The sequence below is a fragment of the Spea bombifrons genome, chromosome 5 (genome assembly GCF_027358695.1).
Source record: "Spea bombifrons isolate aSpeBom1 chromosome 5, aSpeBom1.2.pri, whole genome shotgun sequence".
In the NCBI taxonomy this organism is placed as follows: domain Eukaryota; kingdom Metazoa; phylum Chordata; class Amphibia; order Anura; family Pelobatidae; genus Spea; species Spea bombifrons.
The window spans coordinates 28,873,603-28,893,193 of NC_071091.1; the positions used below are offsets into that span (position 1 = coordinate 28,873,603).

At 43.3% G+C, this 19,591-nt stretch overlaps 1 protein-coding gene across 3 annotated transcripts in view; it reads right to left on the reverse strand.

Moving 5' to 3' along the window:
- Nucleotides 1–3,030: 3,030 nt before the first annotated feature.
- The window catches only part of DYNC1LI1 (dynein cytoplasmic 1 light intermediate chain 1), a 29,453-nt gene continuing 12,892 nt past the window's right edge, over nt 3,031–19,591 (reverse strand). Inside the window, exons 3-13 of one of the 3 annotated variants that reach the window (XM_053466377.1) lie at nt 18,730–18,846; nt 17,586–17,816; nt 17,262–17,431; nt 16,740–16,833; nt 9,767–9,902; nt 8,943–9,054; nt 6,923–6,982; nt 6,796–6,837; nt 6,174–6,294; nt 5,147–5,287; nt 3,031–3,852 (exon numbers count right to left, since the gene is read on the reverse strand). In XM_053466377.1, coding sequence (XP_053322352.1) covers nt 3,740–3,852; nt 5,147–5,287; nt 6,174–6,294; nt 6,796–6,837; nt 6,923–6,982; nt 8,943–9,054; nt 9,767–9,902; nt 16,740–16,833; nt 17,262–17,431; nt 17,586–17,816; nt 18,730–18,846 — 1,337 coding nt within the window. In that variant the 3' untranslated portion in view covers nt 3,031–3,739. Of the gene's footprint in view, nt 3,853–5,146; nt 5,291–6,173; nt 6,295–6,795; nt 6,838–6,922; nt 6,983–8,942; nt 9,055–9,766; nt 9,903–16,739; nt 16,834–17,261; nt 17,432–17,585; nt 17,817–18,729; nt 18,847–19,591 lie in introns of all 3 variants that reach the window. The other 2 variants (XM_053466378.1, XM_053466376.1) reach the window with 2 other exon arrangements.

The window sequence follows — 19,591 nt, forward strand, 5'->3', positions numbered from 1 at the left end:
AAAACTAGACACCCCAAGGTATCTGAAATGCTGGTATTTTAACCCTTTCCATGCACTAATTTTACCACCACCCTTTGTGAAACTTTATGGTAGTAAATTGTTTTTGTATTTTTTTCACACGTGTTGTACTTCAGGTATAAATTTATCACTCCTGGTGTATGTCCGTGTCAAACAACACCCCAATATGTGTTCAGTAACATCTCCTGAGCGCAGTGATACCCCCCATGCATGGGTTTGTAGGGTTATTTGGGAGGTAAAATGCCGCCTTTGTGAGGTGTGTATTTTTTTGCCATTTAGACATCTGCCCCATGTCCCTTATTTGGGACATCTTTGAACCCGGCCAATTCAATTTACCCCATCAACTCATATCAACTCTTTTTTTTTGTAAAGATAAAGAATTTTAGGACTTGCTTATTAAAAACTTTTTTTTTTTGGTGACAGTGGGGATTTTTACATGTTACCATATTTTTTTAAAAAATTTTGACCAATTTTATTTTTTTTTAAAAAATTTTTTTTATTACTAGTCACTCTCATTAGTGAGCTGGGCTCCATTGACCTTGCATGGTTGGATGCAGTACCTGCATTCAACCTGCAGGAGGAGCTCGAGAGTTCTCAAGAGAGTTCTCAAGACCCTCTGTGAACTCAGATCTATTGTTAATGCCATCCTGTGAATGACGGCAACGTCATTCACAGGATGACACTTGTGGTTGCTCCTCGGAGCAATCACAAGGCGATCGGGGTAGGGGGTAGTGTTGCTGATATGCCTCGATACTGAGGCATGTCAGCAACACAGTTTATGCTTAGGAAGCGATTTTGATCGCTTCCTAAGCAGTTTTAGCCGGGCGCCGCCGCGATCTTTGATGATCGGTGCGGCGGCGGCCATTTTTCTCCCGGGGAGGGCTGCCAAGGGCTGCCCTCCCCGGATCCACGGTCAGCCTCACTTGTGAGGCTTCCGTGGACGCTGCAAAGCCGCCGATCGCGGCGAAAAAGCGGCGATGCAGCTATTTAACGGCAGCCCGTACGGGCATTGTCGTTAAAACGTTGCACGGCAACCCCGTACATGTACGGGGATAGTCGTTAAGGGGTTAATATTTTCATACATCCAGATGGCCCATGGTCTTCTAAATGTCAACCACATGTATGAGTTCAGTCAGATAGTCTATTTCCTAAGTCTCAGGAGCCCTAGGCAGATTTGTCATACCGCTTCTGGGCTGACGGGAGAGGACTAAGCCGCCCTGACCCCACGTTGTAAAGATTCACTTCCCAAATAATTTTGAGAAAAAAATAGAAGCAACCAATGGAGTGGTATTGCTTAGTATTTATTACTGTTATACTGTATATTTATTATTGCGCTGATAGCCCTGAGTAATTGAGTATAACAATACAACAGGAACCAACTCAGAGCAGGCCAGGGCTACGCTTCATGCGGTCTCGTACAATTTCTTGGTGTCACTCAAATCCTTCACACCAAGGTAAGTAGCTAAAACTGGAGAACAAGCTAACATGAAACGGTTATAGGATGAGAGTTATAAATTCAGTTTTTTGTGTGATCTAGAAGCAAAACGTGATCTGGAGCCCAGTCTTCATTCTGCTGCACTGTGGAGCACCAAGAGATGTTTGTCGCAGAGCCTTACACTAGCAGAGCAGAATTTAGTAAATACCATATTCTATTCCAATGGGGAGATTATTACAAACCGGACTGATTGCCTTGAGGACCAGGTTGGAGTGAAAGTATCCGTGCCTAACTAGGATAACAATAGATCTGTACAATATGGACACATGGGAGCCTCTCTTCAAGGTAGACAGTGTTCACCATTCAATTAGCATACAATGGCTGTCACTACTCCTATTGATTTAAACAGGAGGGCTGCCAAACATAGGCAAGATGCATACTTAAGCATGCTTCATGCTTACAATTCCCGGTCTCAGGCAGCCAGGGGAGCATGACACAATCAAAGAATGCAGGCAGTAAGATACATTGGCATCCGATAGGAGGAACAAATCAGTTTATTTAGGGGACAAGTGTACCTTGAAGTAAGCATTCTGTGGGGCAAAAGGAGTCCTTGCTGGATGGGAAATGCTGGGGGTCCTCAATGCATAGCTAATGCAATAAACCCTACGAAAGATAACAAAACACCCAGGTGTTGCCCACACAAATGGCTCTATCAATGTATTTACTATTCACTTACATGTAAAGCAATTTTAAAAAAAAATACTAGTAGCCACAAATTTGAATGGAAAAGTTTACTGGCATGCACATAACTTCCCAAAAACAGATCCCTCATGTAGAGCACTTCATGAAATAATTTTGGGGACATCCAAATACATCCAAAGTTGGTTATGTCAGAAAACTGCAGACACGTGGATTGAGATGTATGCATGCTTTAAAAAAAAAATAAAAAAAAATTAAGGTTTCTCTGAGCTTCCTTCAAAAAGCTACTCCATAGGGGGAACCCGCAGATAATATTAAAACGCTTTCAGGGAAGAAAACAAAATATAACTTTCATACTTTGTACTGCAGAATTATCTAGTTTTGTAATTTAACTTCATACAGTCTCATGGCAACAAAATAAAAAAAACAATGTCAAATAATTGAATGGAACACATTGATATGTTCTCAAATGTACCAAAAAGATCCTACAGCAGAGCTGGTTAAATATGCAAGTGCAGATAGGAAGTAACAGAAATAAAATAAAAATATCTATTTAACCCCTTAATGACAAAGCCGTACATGTACGGACTCAAAATCCATTGTTTTCAATGGGTTTAGGGACCACCCATTGTCCTTAAGGGGTTAAAAAAAATTGATCATGTGAGTGTTCCAGGTATTAATGTGTATACTTTGCTAGAAATGTAGAACATTGCCATATAGTTGCAAGGACTTAAATTAGTTAACAAATGCAACATTTTATTGACTCTATTTCCCTAGAACTCAGTATTTCTGTATGATATGTCATAATTAAAAGAATATTGCGCAGGAAATATTAGTGCTACAGAATGAAAGGCAAAATAAATATGAAACAGAAGTGGTTTAAGTCTATGCAGAGAATAAATACAACTTTATTAACTGATCCTTGATGACATGACTTAGAACCAATTCAGAGACATTTAGCTAGTGCAGAGCCATATGCTTTGTACAAACAAATCTTGAGAATTATGTATTACAGTGAAGCTACTTTCCACCTTAATTTACACAAAACAATTAGTGCGTGAAGTAAACTGGTAATAGAACCTGCCCATACCTTAGGTCATAGTTTCCGTACAGCAGCAATATTTAATGTCTGTTTTATTACCCCATACCAATCCAACTATTTCTCTATTGACTGTACTTCCAACTTTTTTCATTCCTTGCAAAGAACAAAAATGTACCTTCCAAAGGCTACTATAATATTAGTTGAATCATCAGTAGACCTATGGAACTATATGTCACCTACAACCATTTTTTTGGAGACCGGGTTATTAACTGTATCAAGCTGCAAATGTATCCAACAGTGGCTTAAAGAAACATGAAGAAATCAATGGAAGTAGAAAATGATGTAGATGTGTACTGTAAAAACAGCAGTCCCATAAGGATTTCTTTGTCAACCGGGAGATCTATCAAAACTATCTTCAATTAAAAAAAAATAATAATAAACCTAAGTGTTTTGGGCTCTGCAGTTCCACAACCACCGAGGAAGGAAAAGGCAGAGGCAATTTAACAAAATCGAAGAAGTTTGACGAGCGGCAGTGTTTGGTGTCTTCAAGAAGCCTCACTTTCCGTAGGGGATGTAGGTGATGTGGGCGACACAATGTCAGGTTTTCGTGAGATTCGTTCCAGCTCAGCTTGAACATCTGTTAACACAGGCTTTTGGCCTACAGGGGAAAAAAAAGAGAAATTAAAAAAGTAAAAGTAATTACTATTTGTTAACCGACATCTTATTATTCAGCTTCCATTGTTTCTCTACTAACATATGGACCATGGGGCACCACTTCTAGTCAACAGAATCATGGCAATGAGAGAATTATTAGGCTCATCTCATTAAGATATAACTGGTTTTTTTTTAACCCAAGGTCCCAGGATGCCATGATGACTAGGAAATGCATCCTGGGGCTTTGCCTTCTGTATGCATGAGCCACCCTCTGCGTTTTGTGGCCGACTTCTGTGTGTGCTGGGAATGGTTTGGGCTTAGTTTTATCCTTTACATGCAAACTAGAACTAATAGGCACTCTCTAGGTCTGTGTGTATAACTAAGTCTACATTTGTTTGGTTTGTAAAAGGTTTCAAATATTTTAAAATACCGCTGTTAACATATTCTGCAGTGGTGCACAAAATGGAGACCGTGATTTATGTGAATATGTGGTGTAGAAACTCCACCAATCTACAGCTGGTCCTTTTGTAATGGATGGATTAAGAACTGTTGTATTCTTTGTGTGGCCCAAAGTTTAAAATCATGGATCAGATGAGAACATTCGTAATTCCCATAAGATACGCTCTTTAAGGATGATTTTCAAAGTATTATACCTATGCAATATGTACTAGGTGGATGGATAAAAACACATATTACGCAGGGGTATCAAATCTTCAGGCATCAAGAGCCAGTAACCAGGCCAGGTTTTCAGGATGCAAGCACTGGCAGCTCAATTAAAATGGTTTGAACCGATTAATTAATCAGTTCAAAGTAAGGATTTACCTAAATTCTGGCCTGTTTGTGCCCCTTTGAGTTCAATTGGTTTTGATTGACCGTGCAGAGCAATGCAACCATAGATGTCATACACGTTCAGCATTTCTTTGCAATGCTGGTCATGTCTTTTTTTTTTTTTTTGCTTGCATTCCTCTGCCCCCCATCTACTAGGCTTGTAGCTGGGTATAATGAAGTGAGCAACAAACCAGACAAAAAAAACAATTAACTTTCCCAAAAATATGTTGTATAATATGGGTTGTATAAATCCAAGGTCACATTGGTTGCTACTGTGATCTATCCATGCAAATAAAAAATAGTTTGATCTGCGGGAACTAAATGTTGTTTTCATTTGATTAAAACAGGATGAAGAAAGCCAGTCTTTTCCAGTATTTATAAGATTAGCAAAGGTTTCACTCAAGCCTTAGGTTATCGATGTTGTCCTATGTATTAAGTACAGCTTCCTTTGGGCCACACAAAGAGGATACCTGTTTTTTTGGCAGATGTTGGCAGACTGTTACCTCCGGGATTGCTAGTTGGGTTCCCTGTGCCACCAGGTCCAGGTGATCCAGTTTTTTTACTCAACAAACTGTTGAAGAAATTAGCCAGCACTCCCTCGCTTGTTGTTCCTGCTGCAGAAAGAAAAATAGGTAAATGTCCCACAAAAAGAGGGAAAGGACCTTATATCACAACATAAAAAGGTACACAACTTGTTTCCATAAACTATCCAATAGCATCAACAGTAGTTACTATGTACCACAAGTCTTCTCATCTTGAAAAACTAACGCAGCATATTAATGTTATCGTGCTCAAGTATTTTCAGTGCTTATCAGGCAGAAGAAAATCAGGGATTAAGTCACAATTTGAATTGGTTACAATTATTTACCCAATTCGACTTTACACCAAATTGACCGATAAAAGTAAATAAAGAAAAAATCATATGTCATCACTACATTACTATATATTACACACATACATTTTGTTTTTGCCTCTACCAGAACAGTGCAATTCTGAGTATCCTCCTACCTCCCTGATGCATCTTTGCCACCATCAGCATGGCACAATTGTGTTTCAGGCAGTAACAACAACAGCATGACACAAGACTTCCACCTTTACAAGTCGCCAGACAAACATCACCCCTGGGATATCATACAGAGGCAATTCTGACATCTATGATGCTACTTACTACCAGCCTTCAGAAAAATGTGAAGGCAACCAGCCTACAACTACAACAATTCACTCTGAATGTCTGATCAGAGGCCATCAACTGGAATAAATGAATGGGATTGTGTCCAATCATTTGCACTCACAGACAACCTCACTGTGACATGGTATGCATGCTTGTGTGTGTTAATATTCTGACCAGGAATATGGCTGATCTTTCACCAACTAATTGTTGCCCTCTGTAATTCTATCACTTTTTCAAGATGTCATGCTGCAGCTGGCATTTCATAACCTAGCTAGCGTATTTATGTCACCGAGCAGATGAACCCCTCCTTCAAGCTCATTAGATACCTTTCATGTTTGGATCAATCTTCTTCGTGCCAGCAGGGACCGGTGACACACTGGCAACATTTGAACTTCCTGATCTGCTGGGTGTCCTGGGCGACCCACCAGGCACCCTTGGAGAGGCATCCTGAAGTTAAAATACAAGTTGAATGTTATTTAAGGCAGTTGGGGACAGGATCAAAATGAGACAGCATTCTAATTTTCCGACTCAAATCACTAGAGAATGCCTGCATGCATTAAAATGTACTGGAGTTCATACAAACTGGACTACAATATACATTAGCAATAAGAAAATAGGGCTGGAGTGGACCTTTAAAGGTTGTAGAAGGCCAATGTATTTAGAAACCTCTAAAACATGCATTTTATTAGAAAAACAATTATTGATCTCTACACATATAGTGTCACTTTATATAGCATTGTCAGGAAAAAAGGGGAAACTCTCCTAAACGGTTACACTTACGTGCCATATGTTCAGCACTGGTGAGGGGCTGATGTATGGTAATATGAGGACATACCCTCACCAGAGAACACTGCGTTGAAGAGGTGTCAGACTGTTTTATTTTTTTTTTAAAAGATATATTAAAATATTTAAGTAGAACAAGATAGCTCAACAAAAAACAGTACTCACCGGCCTTCCAGCTGCGGTTGGAGGTTGTTTGGCCAACTGTGACTAAAATAAACAGGGACAGCCAATTTATTATTCAACTTATTTAAGAATCAGGGTATGCCAAGTTCCCACAAATCCACAAGATTACCTGCTGCTTCATTAGGAATACTTGATCATCCTCGGACACAATTTCTTTTTCATGCACAAACTGTAAATAAAATGAAAACATTCATATCATTATCAAAGTATATTCTTTGAAACACAAGTACCCTGGAAAAGATATTTAAGAAAAGCAGTTAATAAAAGAAAGAAATCTTAATAGAAAAAAAAAAAACAACAATCGGCGAAAAAAAAGAAGCAAAAAGCTCAGATTTTTCAGCCTAAATTTGTGGTCCCACATTCACTCAATCCTGGGAAGATTGGCAACGGTCTTGAATGTTTTCCACTTTTGACTAATCTTTCTTACTGTAGAATTATGGACTTTAAATTATTTAGGAATGGCCTTATAACCCTTCCCAGATTGATGGGCAGCAAGAGGTGCTTCTGTAAGATCAATGTTGGTGTCTTTCTTGCTTGGCATTGTGTTAGCACACACCTAAATGCTCCAGACCAGCAAGCAGCTAAAACTTCAACTTTTATAGAGGAGGTCAACACTTGGTGACAATCAATTAATTTGATTAGCAGCACCTGTCTGCTACTTAGCATTTTAATTCCTATGGAAGCAGTAAGGGTGTACTTGGGTTTTCACACATGGCTCCTGCATTTTGGCTCTTTTTGTGTTGAATAAATCATGACACACAAGCCCGGACTGGGACAAAAAAATAGGCCCGGGCATTTAAGACTGAGCAGCCCATTTTTATTTATTTATTGTTAAAGCCCACCCTTCATGTACCATCTTTGCATCTCCCCAAATCACTTAAACATTCATGATAGACACAAACACTTACTCACTCATTCACACAAATCATTAACACATATTCATTAATGCAGTCTCACAAATCATTCAAGCAATTCATCCACACATGAATTCATTCATTCTCATACGCATTCACACAATTCATCCACACATTTATTCATTCATTCTTGTACGCATTCACACTACCCCCTCTCCCCATCCCCTTCTTATCTGCCCCTTCTAACTATGTTCCCCCTTCCCCATTTCTCAATATGTACCCCCTCTCACTATCTATCCCTTCTACCCCTTTCTATCTAACCCCTCTCCCCCTTCTCACTGCACCCCCTTCCCACTGCACCCCCTTCCCTCACCCTACTTACCTTGTTGCCGGAGTAAGCAGCAACTGCGACCGGGCCCGCCACTCTAGGGGACCGGGCAGCCCCCACCAGGGCTTGAAATAAAACATCAGGGTTTTTTTTGTTGTTTTAATTTAAGCCCTGTGCGGCCGCGCATCCCTAAGGCCGGCCCTGGTGGGGGCTGCCCGGCCCCCTAGAGTGGCGGACCCTGTCGCAGTTGCTGCAGGCGTAAGGGGCTGGTGCCCCTTAAGCCCTGCGTTAATGCGGCCGCATAGGCCCAGTCAGTCCGGTCCTGACTGAGCCTATTTTAAGGTAGGGGCCTGGAGCTGCAGCTCCATCAGCCCCTACGTCAATCCGGCCCTGGGCCGCCCGGCCCACCGGGAAAATGCCCGGTGTGCCCGATGGCCAGTCCGGGCCTGATGACACAGTGTAATACGTCATGTGTTGTTCATCTGAGGTTGTATTTACATAATGTTTAGATCTGCTAAGGAACAGATGATTGTTATAATGTCCTGATAAGCAAAACCATAGAATTCAAAGAAGGTGTACTTTCTCACACGACTGTACAGACACACTCATTCAAAACTTTGAGTCAATTAGATATTTCTTTGTTTTTGAAAGAAACCTTTAAAAAAAAATGTTGTCCATGAAAACAAACATCAAATGGATCAGAAATACAGTGTCGACATTGTTAATGTTGTAGCTGGAAAAACTTCCTTGTTTTCCATGAAAAATATTTGTATACAGTAGTATATTACACACACACACACATTATATATATATATATATATATTTCAGTATGTGATATATAATATATATATTTATTTATTTTTGACCTCTAAACCTGCAGTCTGGTTTTGCTACAGCAAACAAGACTACCGCAAACAATAAAACTTGTCTAACGACATATAATGTACCTTCCGCACTGGTGGTTTAGTAACGATGTCTTCAAAAGAATCTTCCAGCTTTAGAGTTTGAAAATTCTCATGTAAAATACCTATCTTCTTTTCATTATCCCATCCTGCTGGACTGAAACCACAATATTTTTAGAATAGAAAGTCCAAATGGCAAAATGTAATAATTTTAATTAGAGTGAAGTAAAACATCAGTCGAAACTAAATATTTTAACATAATCAAGCCCTCTTTCCAGGTATTACAGCTTTTCACTCCTTGTAAGTAGAAAGAGGTCTACATTGCAAATTAAATCACACAGGCACACATTACATGTTAAATAAGGTAGTGGTAGATTAAAAAAATATATAAATGTAACACTTTTGACATCATATCAGTAACATTCAGCTAACATTTCATTCTGCGGGAGAATAAGACGTTTCAAACCTTGATAACTTGTAAGCTTTAAATCCAGGTTACTACACATTGGTCTAAATAAAAAGGATATATATTGGCTTAAGAGAAGAGAGTCTTTGGCCAAAGGCGACACCATTTATTGGGTCAACACAGAAAAAAGATGAAGTCATAGGAGCATTCAGGACCTCCGAGTTCTTTTCTGAATTTTTAATTTTAAGAAGAGGATTCTACGTTCCTGAAAGCTTAAGTGGCTACATCTTTTACATAGCCATAGGTCATTTACCAAAAAAAAAACAAACAAAAAAAAAAAACACCTCGGGCAATGTTTACAATTTAGTGATCTGCTAAAAACGTGCTGTCCTTTTAAACATTTACCTCCCGCTCCCCAGGTGTATCTTGATATATTTAAGAAAATTAAGAGCAGGCTACTTACATAAATACTGCATCCTTCTCCACAACCACTGCAGGCATATTAAAATTGAACCCATATAACTGTTGAACGATATATTTATATACAATATCAATGTTTTTGTTTTCTTTTATTGAGGTGTAAATAAGTGCAGCACCATCTTCAATGTTTGCTTAAGGAAAAGTGCATGATATTTCTTCCAAACATATGTTAACATGGCATTATTAGACAATCACCACTGGCCCAATTGTACCAATGATTTTTCTTTCATCATGGCTCAGTTTAGAGATAAAACATGTTACTTTGCAAATGCAGAAAAATACTTAAAATTTGCATCCAAAGCAGAGCTGGAATTTCTAAGTTAGGAGCCAGGAAGACATAGAAAAACATCATGTTTTTTTAGTAGCCTGCAAGTTATACCATAGAGTTCAACAAAAAAGGCAAAAACTGGGGGGGCGTGGCCGGCCGAACTCCGAGATGGACGTGCAGTGAACCTGCTCCTCCACGGCGCCCTATAATTTGCACTGCTAAAGGCTACCTACCTCGATTTTTTGCTCGAAACTTGACTGCCGAGACGCCCGGCATGACTGGGGGCTCTCGCAAGTTGTCGAAGAGGAAGACAGTGCCAGCTATCTTCCAGAAGAAGACTCCTGAGGCCGCGGCTCCCGCGCTTCCCATGATGGCGGCGTCGGGCCTACCCGAGGACGACGCTTCGGTTTCCTGCACTAAGCGAGACGTGGAGGAACTTAAAGATTTGGTCCTGTCGGTCAAGAAGGACCTGATGGACCACATCCACGCCGAATTGCGCCAAATGACGCACGAAATCACAGCTATTGGCTCCCGCACGGATGTACTGGAGCGCACCCATACTGACCTGCGGCGGGGACAACACGTGCTGGAGACGGAGGTGGCTGCTCTTCGCCTCGAAATTGATGCGCTTCACGATGCCCAGGAGGACCTGGAGAATAGGTCCCGGAGGGCCAATTTTCGTATTCGGGGCGTTCCGGAGACGTACCAAGACGCCGATGAGGTGCTTCGCAGGATTCTCCTACAACTCCTGCCTGCTGTCCCGCCGTCAGACGTTGCCGTGGACAGGATCCATAGGGCGTTGCGGCCTAAACCCAAGGCGACTGACAACCCCAGGGACATTATCGTTAAACTACGCGACTACGCACTCAAGGAGGACATCATGAAGGCAGCTAGATCCGCACAGGTGCGTCTCGATAATGTTGAGCTCCAACTTTATGCGGATCTATCCGCCAGGACACTCCAGCGGCGCAAGGCCCTCCAACCTGTTACGGCCCACCTGCGCTCCCACGATGTGCCGTATAGATGGCGATTCCCTTTCGCGCTCCAGGTCCTTAAGGAGGGTACCAGCTTTCTCCTTAGGTCCCCGTCGGAGGCCGTGGAGTTCATTCACGCTCTGGGTCTTCCCCCCCTCACATCGGGCCGCAAAAGAAGTCGCCAGGACCGTGGACCCACCCCGCCGGATGACTGGACGGACGTCCCGAGTTCCTCCCGAGCAGCTCCGTAGACTAGGATCTCTCCAGACTCCGGCCATCGAGATGCCACATCGCACCGCTCCGGTTCTCCGGCTGACCTGCCCATCCTGGGCTCGACCACCTTGCCCACCTGGCTGTAGTGCACCACAATTCTGGCGCCGTCTCGCTCTTTGACTGCCCCCGCCGCAGACGGGCTCTCCAGCCTGCTCGCCGCTTCGTCCACTTCGGGGAGACCCGTCATGCTTCAGGACTCACTACCAGCTTGGTATCCTTTGGGGTATTGGGGGGTTGCGGACTCTGCGGACTCCGTTTGCTGTGCTGTGGCGGGCAGCCCCTTCTGTGTTGCTATGCCTACTAGGATCCATCTGGGTGGCTTCGATGTGGGGGTCTGATCCGGTTCACCGACGCTTATTGTTTATTTTTCGGGATGTCGTGTTTTTTATTATTTACCGTTCTTATATTTTATGATTTTTCGGCGTTTATCGGCATTTATTTTCGGCGTTCGTACATCTGTTTGTCTTCCTCGGGCACTCACCTACACTTCACAGCCTAGAGGTAGCATCACGTTATTGAGGGCCATGGAGGCCATTGAGGTTGAACGTGCCGCTAGGTCCCCTTTAAGACCGATGCTGGTCTTCATGCAATCTGGCGCCAAGCCTCTGCTACCGCCGTTGTCTCGGCGGGGGAGGTTGCTAGCCGGGTTATTCTGTTATGTGCAGCCTTGCACAATATACCGTTATCTGTATCATGTTTTGTGCTGTATGCTCTCTGTTCTACTCTTTCTCTCTTTTTCTGCTTCTTTTGCTTCTCTCTTTTCCCCCCCTCTTCCCCTTTTTTTTTTTTTTTTTTTTTTTTTTTTTTTTTTTCTCGTCTCCAGGCGGCCTTTCTCAGCTTGCTCCCCACCGGGTTAAATGTCTGGTGATGTGAAGATTGTTTCCCACAACGTCAAGGGGCTCAACGCTCCCCAGAAGAGGAGACTGGCGATGTCCTACTACTACAAACTCCACGCCGACATTGTCCTCCTCCAGGAAACTCACCTACGCTCCTCTCACCTCCCCCAATACTGGGGTAAACGTTTTGGCACCCACTTTCATGCCACTCACCCCTCACAAAAGAAGAACGGAGTCAGCATTTTTCTCAACACGACACTTGGCTTTCAACTCCACTCGACCAAGAAGGATAAATGGGGCAGGTACCTCCTTGTCACGGGTCTCTTGCACAATAAACCGATAGCAATTCTTAACGTCTATGCACCTTCTCCTTCGGCGGCCTCTTTTTACTCCACCCTAGCGGACTCCCTGTTGCCTCTGAAAGATCATCAATTCTTTGTTGGGGGTGACTTCAATACGCTCTGGGATCTACACTTAGACAGACGGGGCCCTGCTCTGCTGGCCCATCCTCCACTCAATTCTAAACATCTCAAAGACTTTGCAACGACATCAGCTTTAGTTGACGTGTGGCGTCTCCTCCACCCGCGGGCGTTGGACTATACCTTTTTCTCACATCCTCACCAATCCTACTCGAGAATTGACTATCTGTTCGTGGCCCAGCATCAAGCTAATCTGGTCCGCTCCTCAAAGATTCATCCTATTATCTGGTCCGATCATGGAGCTGTTGAATGCATCTATCGCCTATTCGATTGGCACCCGGGCCCCAAACACTGGAGATTGGACGAGTTTCTGCTTACGGATCCATCGGTGCTGGAGGAGATTTCGGGTGACCTGGATGAGTTTTTTTCGTTTAACGACACGCCTGACATGGACCCGCTTTTGATTTGGCAGACGCATAAAGCGTATATTAGAGGCTCCTTTATCCGTATCAAAGCACGTCGCAAGAAGCTGCGCCAAGAGGCTATCACATCCCTTACCGATAAAGTGAGCGCTTTGGAAGCGAAGCACAAGGACTCCTTGGATGCTGCGGCGCTGCACGACCTGATCCAACTGAAGGGGGAATTGAACCTTCTCCTTAGTGATGCCGTATTGCACTCGCTGAATGCCACTAAACAGCGTTTCTTTGAAAAGGCCAATAAACCCGACACGATGCTGGCCAGGAGATTGCGCTCCCAGAGGAAGGCACAAAATATCACGAAGATTATTGACGCGAATGCCAAAAGCTGGGTCCACCCTCGCGATATAGCGGACCAATTTGCGTCTTTTTACCAAACCCTCTGACGGCAAGAAAGCTCCCCTTACAGCCCAGGACCCGACTCATCTTCACGCTTTTCTGGACTCGGTATCCTTGCCCAGGCTCTCGTCGGCCCAGGTGGAGCAACTCGGCGAGCCCTTTAGCGAAGAGGAACTTCGTGCCGCCATTGCCTCCCTCAAGGCGTCTAAAGCCCCTGGGCCTGATGGCCTTCCAGGCTCTTATTATAAGAAATTCCAGCGTCAGTTATTGCCTCGTCTGCTCTCAATGTTCAACTTGTTCCTTACGGGAGTGCCCCCGACTCGAGAAATGCAAATGGCCAAGATTATCGTTATACACAAGGAGGGGAAGGACCCCGCTAGCTGTAGTAGCTATCGCCCCATATCCCTCATCAACGCGGATATTAAGCTGTATGCAAAGATGTTGGCGACCCGCTTGGGGACTGTCCTCCCCTCCTTGGTGCATCCGGATCAGGTGGGATTTGTTCCCAATAGGGAGGCTCCTGACAATATACGCCGAACGGTCGATCTCATTGACGTTGCCAGACTCACCGGCCAGGAATCCCTGTTGTTGGCTTTGGACGCCGAGAAAGCCTTCGACAGGGTCGACTGGAGGTATATGTGGGAGGTTTTACGGAAGTTTGGCTTTACTGAAGGCTTCCTGAGAGGTGTCCGTACGCTCTACGACCAACCTTCCGCCACGATAGCCCTGATGGGCTGTGAATCTTCCTCTATTAACATCAAGAACGGTACCCGTCAGGGGTGCCCTTTATCCCCGCTCCTGTTTGCACTCTGCATTGAACCCCTGGCAGCGGCTATCCGACAACACCCAGATATCACGGGGATCGTGGTCCGGGACACTCAGTACAAGTTGAGCCTTTTTGCTGACGACGTTTTGCTTACGCTTACCAATCCTGTGGTTTCCCTTCCTAACTTATATGGCACTCTTCGGGAGTTTTCACGGATCTCCGGCTATAAAATCAATGAGGCCAAGTGTGAGGCACTTAATGTCAACTGGACGGATCCAATCCGCTCTTCTATTGCGACTTCATTTAAATTTGCTTGGCAATCCTCCAGGTTGCAGTATCTGGGTGTCTACCTCACCAATGACTTTCACTCCCTGTACAGGACTAATTATCCTCCGCTCCTCGCAGCCCTTCGGAAAGAGCTTAAACGTTGGTCCCAATACCCTATCTCGTGGTTGGGTCGTATCTATGCGGTAAAAATGACTCTCTTGCCCCGTCTCCTTTACCTTTTCCGTGCTCTTCCAGTGCCAGTTCGAAGGGACGAGATTGACTCTTTTCAAGCATCTGTATTCCGCTACATATGGGGTTCCAGGCGCTCGAGGATCCACAGACACACTATGTATAAAGCAAAACGCTCTGGAGGCCTGGCGGTTCCCAATTTCTACCTGTACTACCTGGCGGCCAGGATGTCCCAACTGGAAGCCTGGTCCCTCCCCCCAGGTACTCTCCCCTGGATCGACGTGGAACGCGGATTTCTGCCCTGCACAGACCTTCATGTGGTCCCCTGGCTGGACCCTCTGGTTCTCCCGGGGGCTCCCACTTTACCGGCGATCACCACTACTCTCACCGTTTGGCGCAACTGGAGACGTAAATTATCCCTCATGGGCTCTGTATCCCAGATGTCGCCTTTGTTGCAAAATCCCCTCTTTCCAGATGGTGTTCAAGCCTCTAAATTCAGGTGGTGGCGAGATGCGGATTTGTTCAGGCTTGGGGCATTGGCTAAAGGCAATGCGGTGCTTTCCTTTCCTGCGCTCCAGGAGACTTACGGTGTCCCCGGCTCGGAACTGTTTCGCTACTTACAGCTGCGCCATTTTGCCCAGTCACTGCTTCGTGCCGGGGATCTATCGGCCCTCACGACCTTCGAACAGCGTTTTCTACTCCGCAAACGCCTCCGCGGTTCTATATCGGTTCACTACGCTCACTTTGTGTCTGTGCTCTTTCCTCAGCCGCCGGCCTACAGATCTTTATGGCATAGAGAACTCCAGGAGGAAATCCCTGACGTATCGTGGGATGAGGCTGCGGAACGTATCCATACACTCACTGCCAACACGGTCATCCGTGAAAGGTCTTACAAAGTTGTGGCCCACTGGTATCTATCGCCTGTGAGGCTCTCGCGCATGGCCCAGGGGAGTGCCGGCGCCTGCTTTAGGAATTGCGGGGAACCGGGTACCTACCTCCACGCCTGGTGGGCGTGTGACCACCTTCGCCCAATTTGGTCCTCCTGCTTTGATATGTTGTCGCGGGCGCTTGGCATTACCATCATGCCATCCCCTGAACTTGCACTGTTGCTCGTGGACACAACGGACTCTCTGTCCCCCACCGCTTCCCGCCTTATTCACCGTGTTTGTGCGGCGGTGAAACAAGCAATCGCCCGACACTGGAAGGGTCCTCCCCCCACGCAGAGGGAAATCACAGCTAACATCTGGCATATCTTCACTATGGAAAAACTGACGGCTGCCCTGCGTGATGAAGTGCCAAAATTCGAGGCGATTTGGGACCCTTGGATATCTACTTTCATGGATCCTGTTAGGGTTCGTTCCGTTCTGCGCCTCTAGGTTCCTGGAGACCTTCCTTTTTTTTTTTTTTTTTTTTTTTTTTTTTTTTTTTCTCTCTCTCCCTTCTTTCCTTCCTACTCCCTCTTCTCTCTTTTTCTTCCTTCTCTGTCTCTCCTCTCTCGTTCAGGAGTGGTCTCTTGCCACCTCTGAGTAAAAATAGAAAACCGCTTTGTTGTCGCCATATTGTTTTCATGGTCGGCCGCACATTCGTATGGTTGGACCTCCCTGGTCCATCTCTATGTCTCTGACATGTTACGCTATACTCGGTGATCCTTGTTATACACCCTCTAAGAACGTTGACTTTACTAGTGCATTCCATGTATGTTTTTTGTCCTTGGGCTCGTACTGTCCCTGTTTCTTGACAGTGCGGCTGTTGACCTTTATGTCATATGTTTCTGCTTGGTGAACATTGCTAATAAAAAGATTTAAACAAAAAAGGCAAAAACTAAGGCTTAAACATTTAGGAGCTATTGGTCAGCTAGCATATTGGATTTCTCCAGCTCTACTGGATGGCACCAAAGAAACCCGTATGCTTCTTAGAAACATGATAAGAACCATAATATCCATCCAGTCTGCATTTTTCAAACTGGGTGGGCATTAGATTGAACAACTAATGGAGATTAAGCAATGGCTCCTAAAATCATATTGATTCCACATCTATATTCCACATAGGTTTCCCTCCCATGCAAGCCGCTTATGTGCAAATCACATTTCAGTGGGTATCATTTTTATAAATTATCCAGTCGCGTTATATGTACTTCTAGAAAGGATACACTGTAAACAGAACTTCCTGATATGTGACTGAATGAAGTCAAAGTGCTCATCTTTGTAGTCATGTTCTTTCTCCAAAATACTAATGGCATCACACTGCGATGAAAGCAAGAAAAGAGACAAGTTACAATCTTTTTTTCACCGTTGTACTGAAGACATTTTGTAGAAACAGTACAAATTTTGTTGAAAAGGAAGAATCTTCATTGTATGAGACTCTTGCATCTTTTTTAAAGATAGCTGAACTTTCAATGGAATTACGTAACTCAAACAAGAGTCGTGGTTCATGCATAAGAAGCCACGTGCAAAACAGGACAGTAATTAAACATGCCAATTCCTTCAGTAATACTTTGTACCACTCTTGGGAGCCTTGTTTCCTTTGTATCATTAATGCCTTTCAAATTAGATTTTCTATTACAATAAAAAATACTATGTGTTAATTGCAATTATTACCAAGGATTACACAAACAAACAGAAGAGAAATAAAAAAATAAACTAGACAATTAAAAAAAAAATGTTTAACAGACCTTTGTGCAAACAACTACAACGGGAATGCCAAGATTATGTGTGAGTGTGTGTTCTCCCAGTGGCAAAATAACACTGTCATCCTGATCGTCTTGTGAAGATGTGTTTCTTCTTTGAGGTGATGCTGGAAATTCTTCTCCAGGTTCCACATATTCCTGAAATTTCCTTACCACTGCAAAGAAAAATCAGAAAGAAATATAAAATTAATGATAGCAGGCATACGTACGAGTATGCAAATCCACGAGCTGTAGTTTACTTGCATTGGCAAGATATATCTTAAGTCTTCCATTTCAGAATGAGAAAAACACACTCAACTAGGCACCTACTTTTCTCTTCCATATCTCTCATTTCTTCAGGTGGGATCTTCAGCTTGTCAATGTGGTCCCTTATTACACTAGCCCATTTCTGTAGAGAATCCAGCGCTAGCCACGGACGGGACATATCAACCACCAACATAATTAATGTGTCCCTTATACTGCTAGCATCCATGGCGAACTTCAGTAGACCCTTGTGATAAAGGTCTCCATCCAAGATCCACACATTACATCTGGTTTGATCTAGAATAGAAAAAGATAGTCATATAAGCCCAAGAGCAGCTGACGCCCTGACGCCTTTTGATGAATGTTAACTTTGCCATGGGAATCTATTCACTGTTCGCTAGTAAAGGATTAAATCTTTCATTCACGTTTATTAAAAATAACCTACGTTTTACATTGTGAGAAATATTCTTATAAATTTTAAAGAACAGCAATTATTTGTTCCACTATCACAAATCCAAAACCCTCTGAAGCAAAATCCAAAATACATGAAACAATTCTCTCGAAGTTCTCACAGAATAGCATCATCCCTACACCAAGGTTCATCCATCCTATATTGGAAGCTCTGGTGGTAGTATAGCTGCAGAGGGTTTAAAGGAATGATGTAATGATGCTTATTCATCATAATAAGGGGGTGAAAAGGGGGTTTAGAACCTCTTTAAGCCTTCAGAGACCTGCAATGGGTATATTTGATCACTAACTAGAGTGTTTAATATTTTGATAAGTGGAGAAGATGGTACCAGTTTGGACCAGGGCATAAGGAGACAAAACAATACAGGAAAAGGGATAAACTATCCTCGAGGAAGTCATCTCTGCTATAAGGGAATACTTCTGCCTAAAGAGATATCAAAGGATACCAAGGATCCCTGATTAAGCTTGCTTAAAATACTGGACAGTATAATTAATGTTTTATCTAACTGGAACATCAACTTTAATAATATACAAGGCCGCTTTCAAGATCCAAGGACAAAACAAGCACATTTGGCCTCCAGAAGAACCGCAGCAAGTCTCAAATATAAATCAGGAGCAGAGTATAGCTAACAAAATGGATTAGAGGAAGCTTCTAACCCTGCTAACCGTTGACACCAACATATCCCGTTATACATTCTTCCATTTAAAATTTCCTCTGAGAAGAAAACGGGAGAATACTTGCCATCTCGGTCTTCATCGTGCACATTTATATAAAGATACTCCATTCCCCTTCCTTTCTTGTATTCCTCTATTCCCTGAAGTTTTCCTATCAGGCTTGTCTTGCCTGCACCATCCTCTCCTGCAAACAAAAATGATGTTAAAGCTGATATAGCGGAACATTAAGGTTGAGAAACACGCTTTAAAAATATATCATTTTGAAAAAAATAATAAAGAAGAACACTGTAGAAAGTTTAGTACTGAAATTGCCCCAGCTGCCAGTCGCTTAGTATTGCCCCTTTTAGCTTGGTGGAACGTTATCATATTTTCCAGGATAGTGTGCCTAATGACACAGATGGCACGGGGTGGAATCCAACAATTCTTAAAACCTGCCACATCGGAAAGAATGATTTTTGCACATGTTGAAACACACTCCAACACAAATTATTACATGAAACTATTTCGCCATAACAAGAGGGGGGGGGGCTGCAGTAGAATATCAAATTTTTATCACACTTCTAAACTGTAAAATGTAGACCTCAAAACCACATTGATTGCACATACTGACATTTAACTTGCCAGTTTGGTATTTTACTTCTAGAAGGTCAAATCTCCCTACTCCCATATGGTATACAGCAAGCAAAATATCACACCATCCCAGCTTGTTCGTAAGACACTAATGTGACATTTATACCTCTGTAGGTAATCATTTTGCAGGACATTACGGTAAACAGATACTGGTGTCGTAACAAAGAGACAAAACATATCTAAACACGGGTGAGTGAACATGTTGTACATATGCATTTGGGAGTTGTACTAAAGCCTTTAAAAAGCATAACACGTAGGTGATATAAATAGTGTGTGTTCTATATAAGAGTAATTCCAGC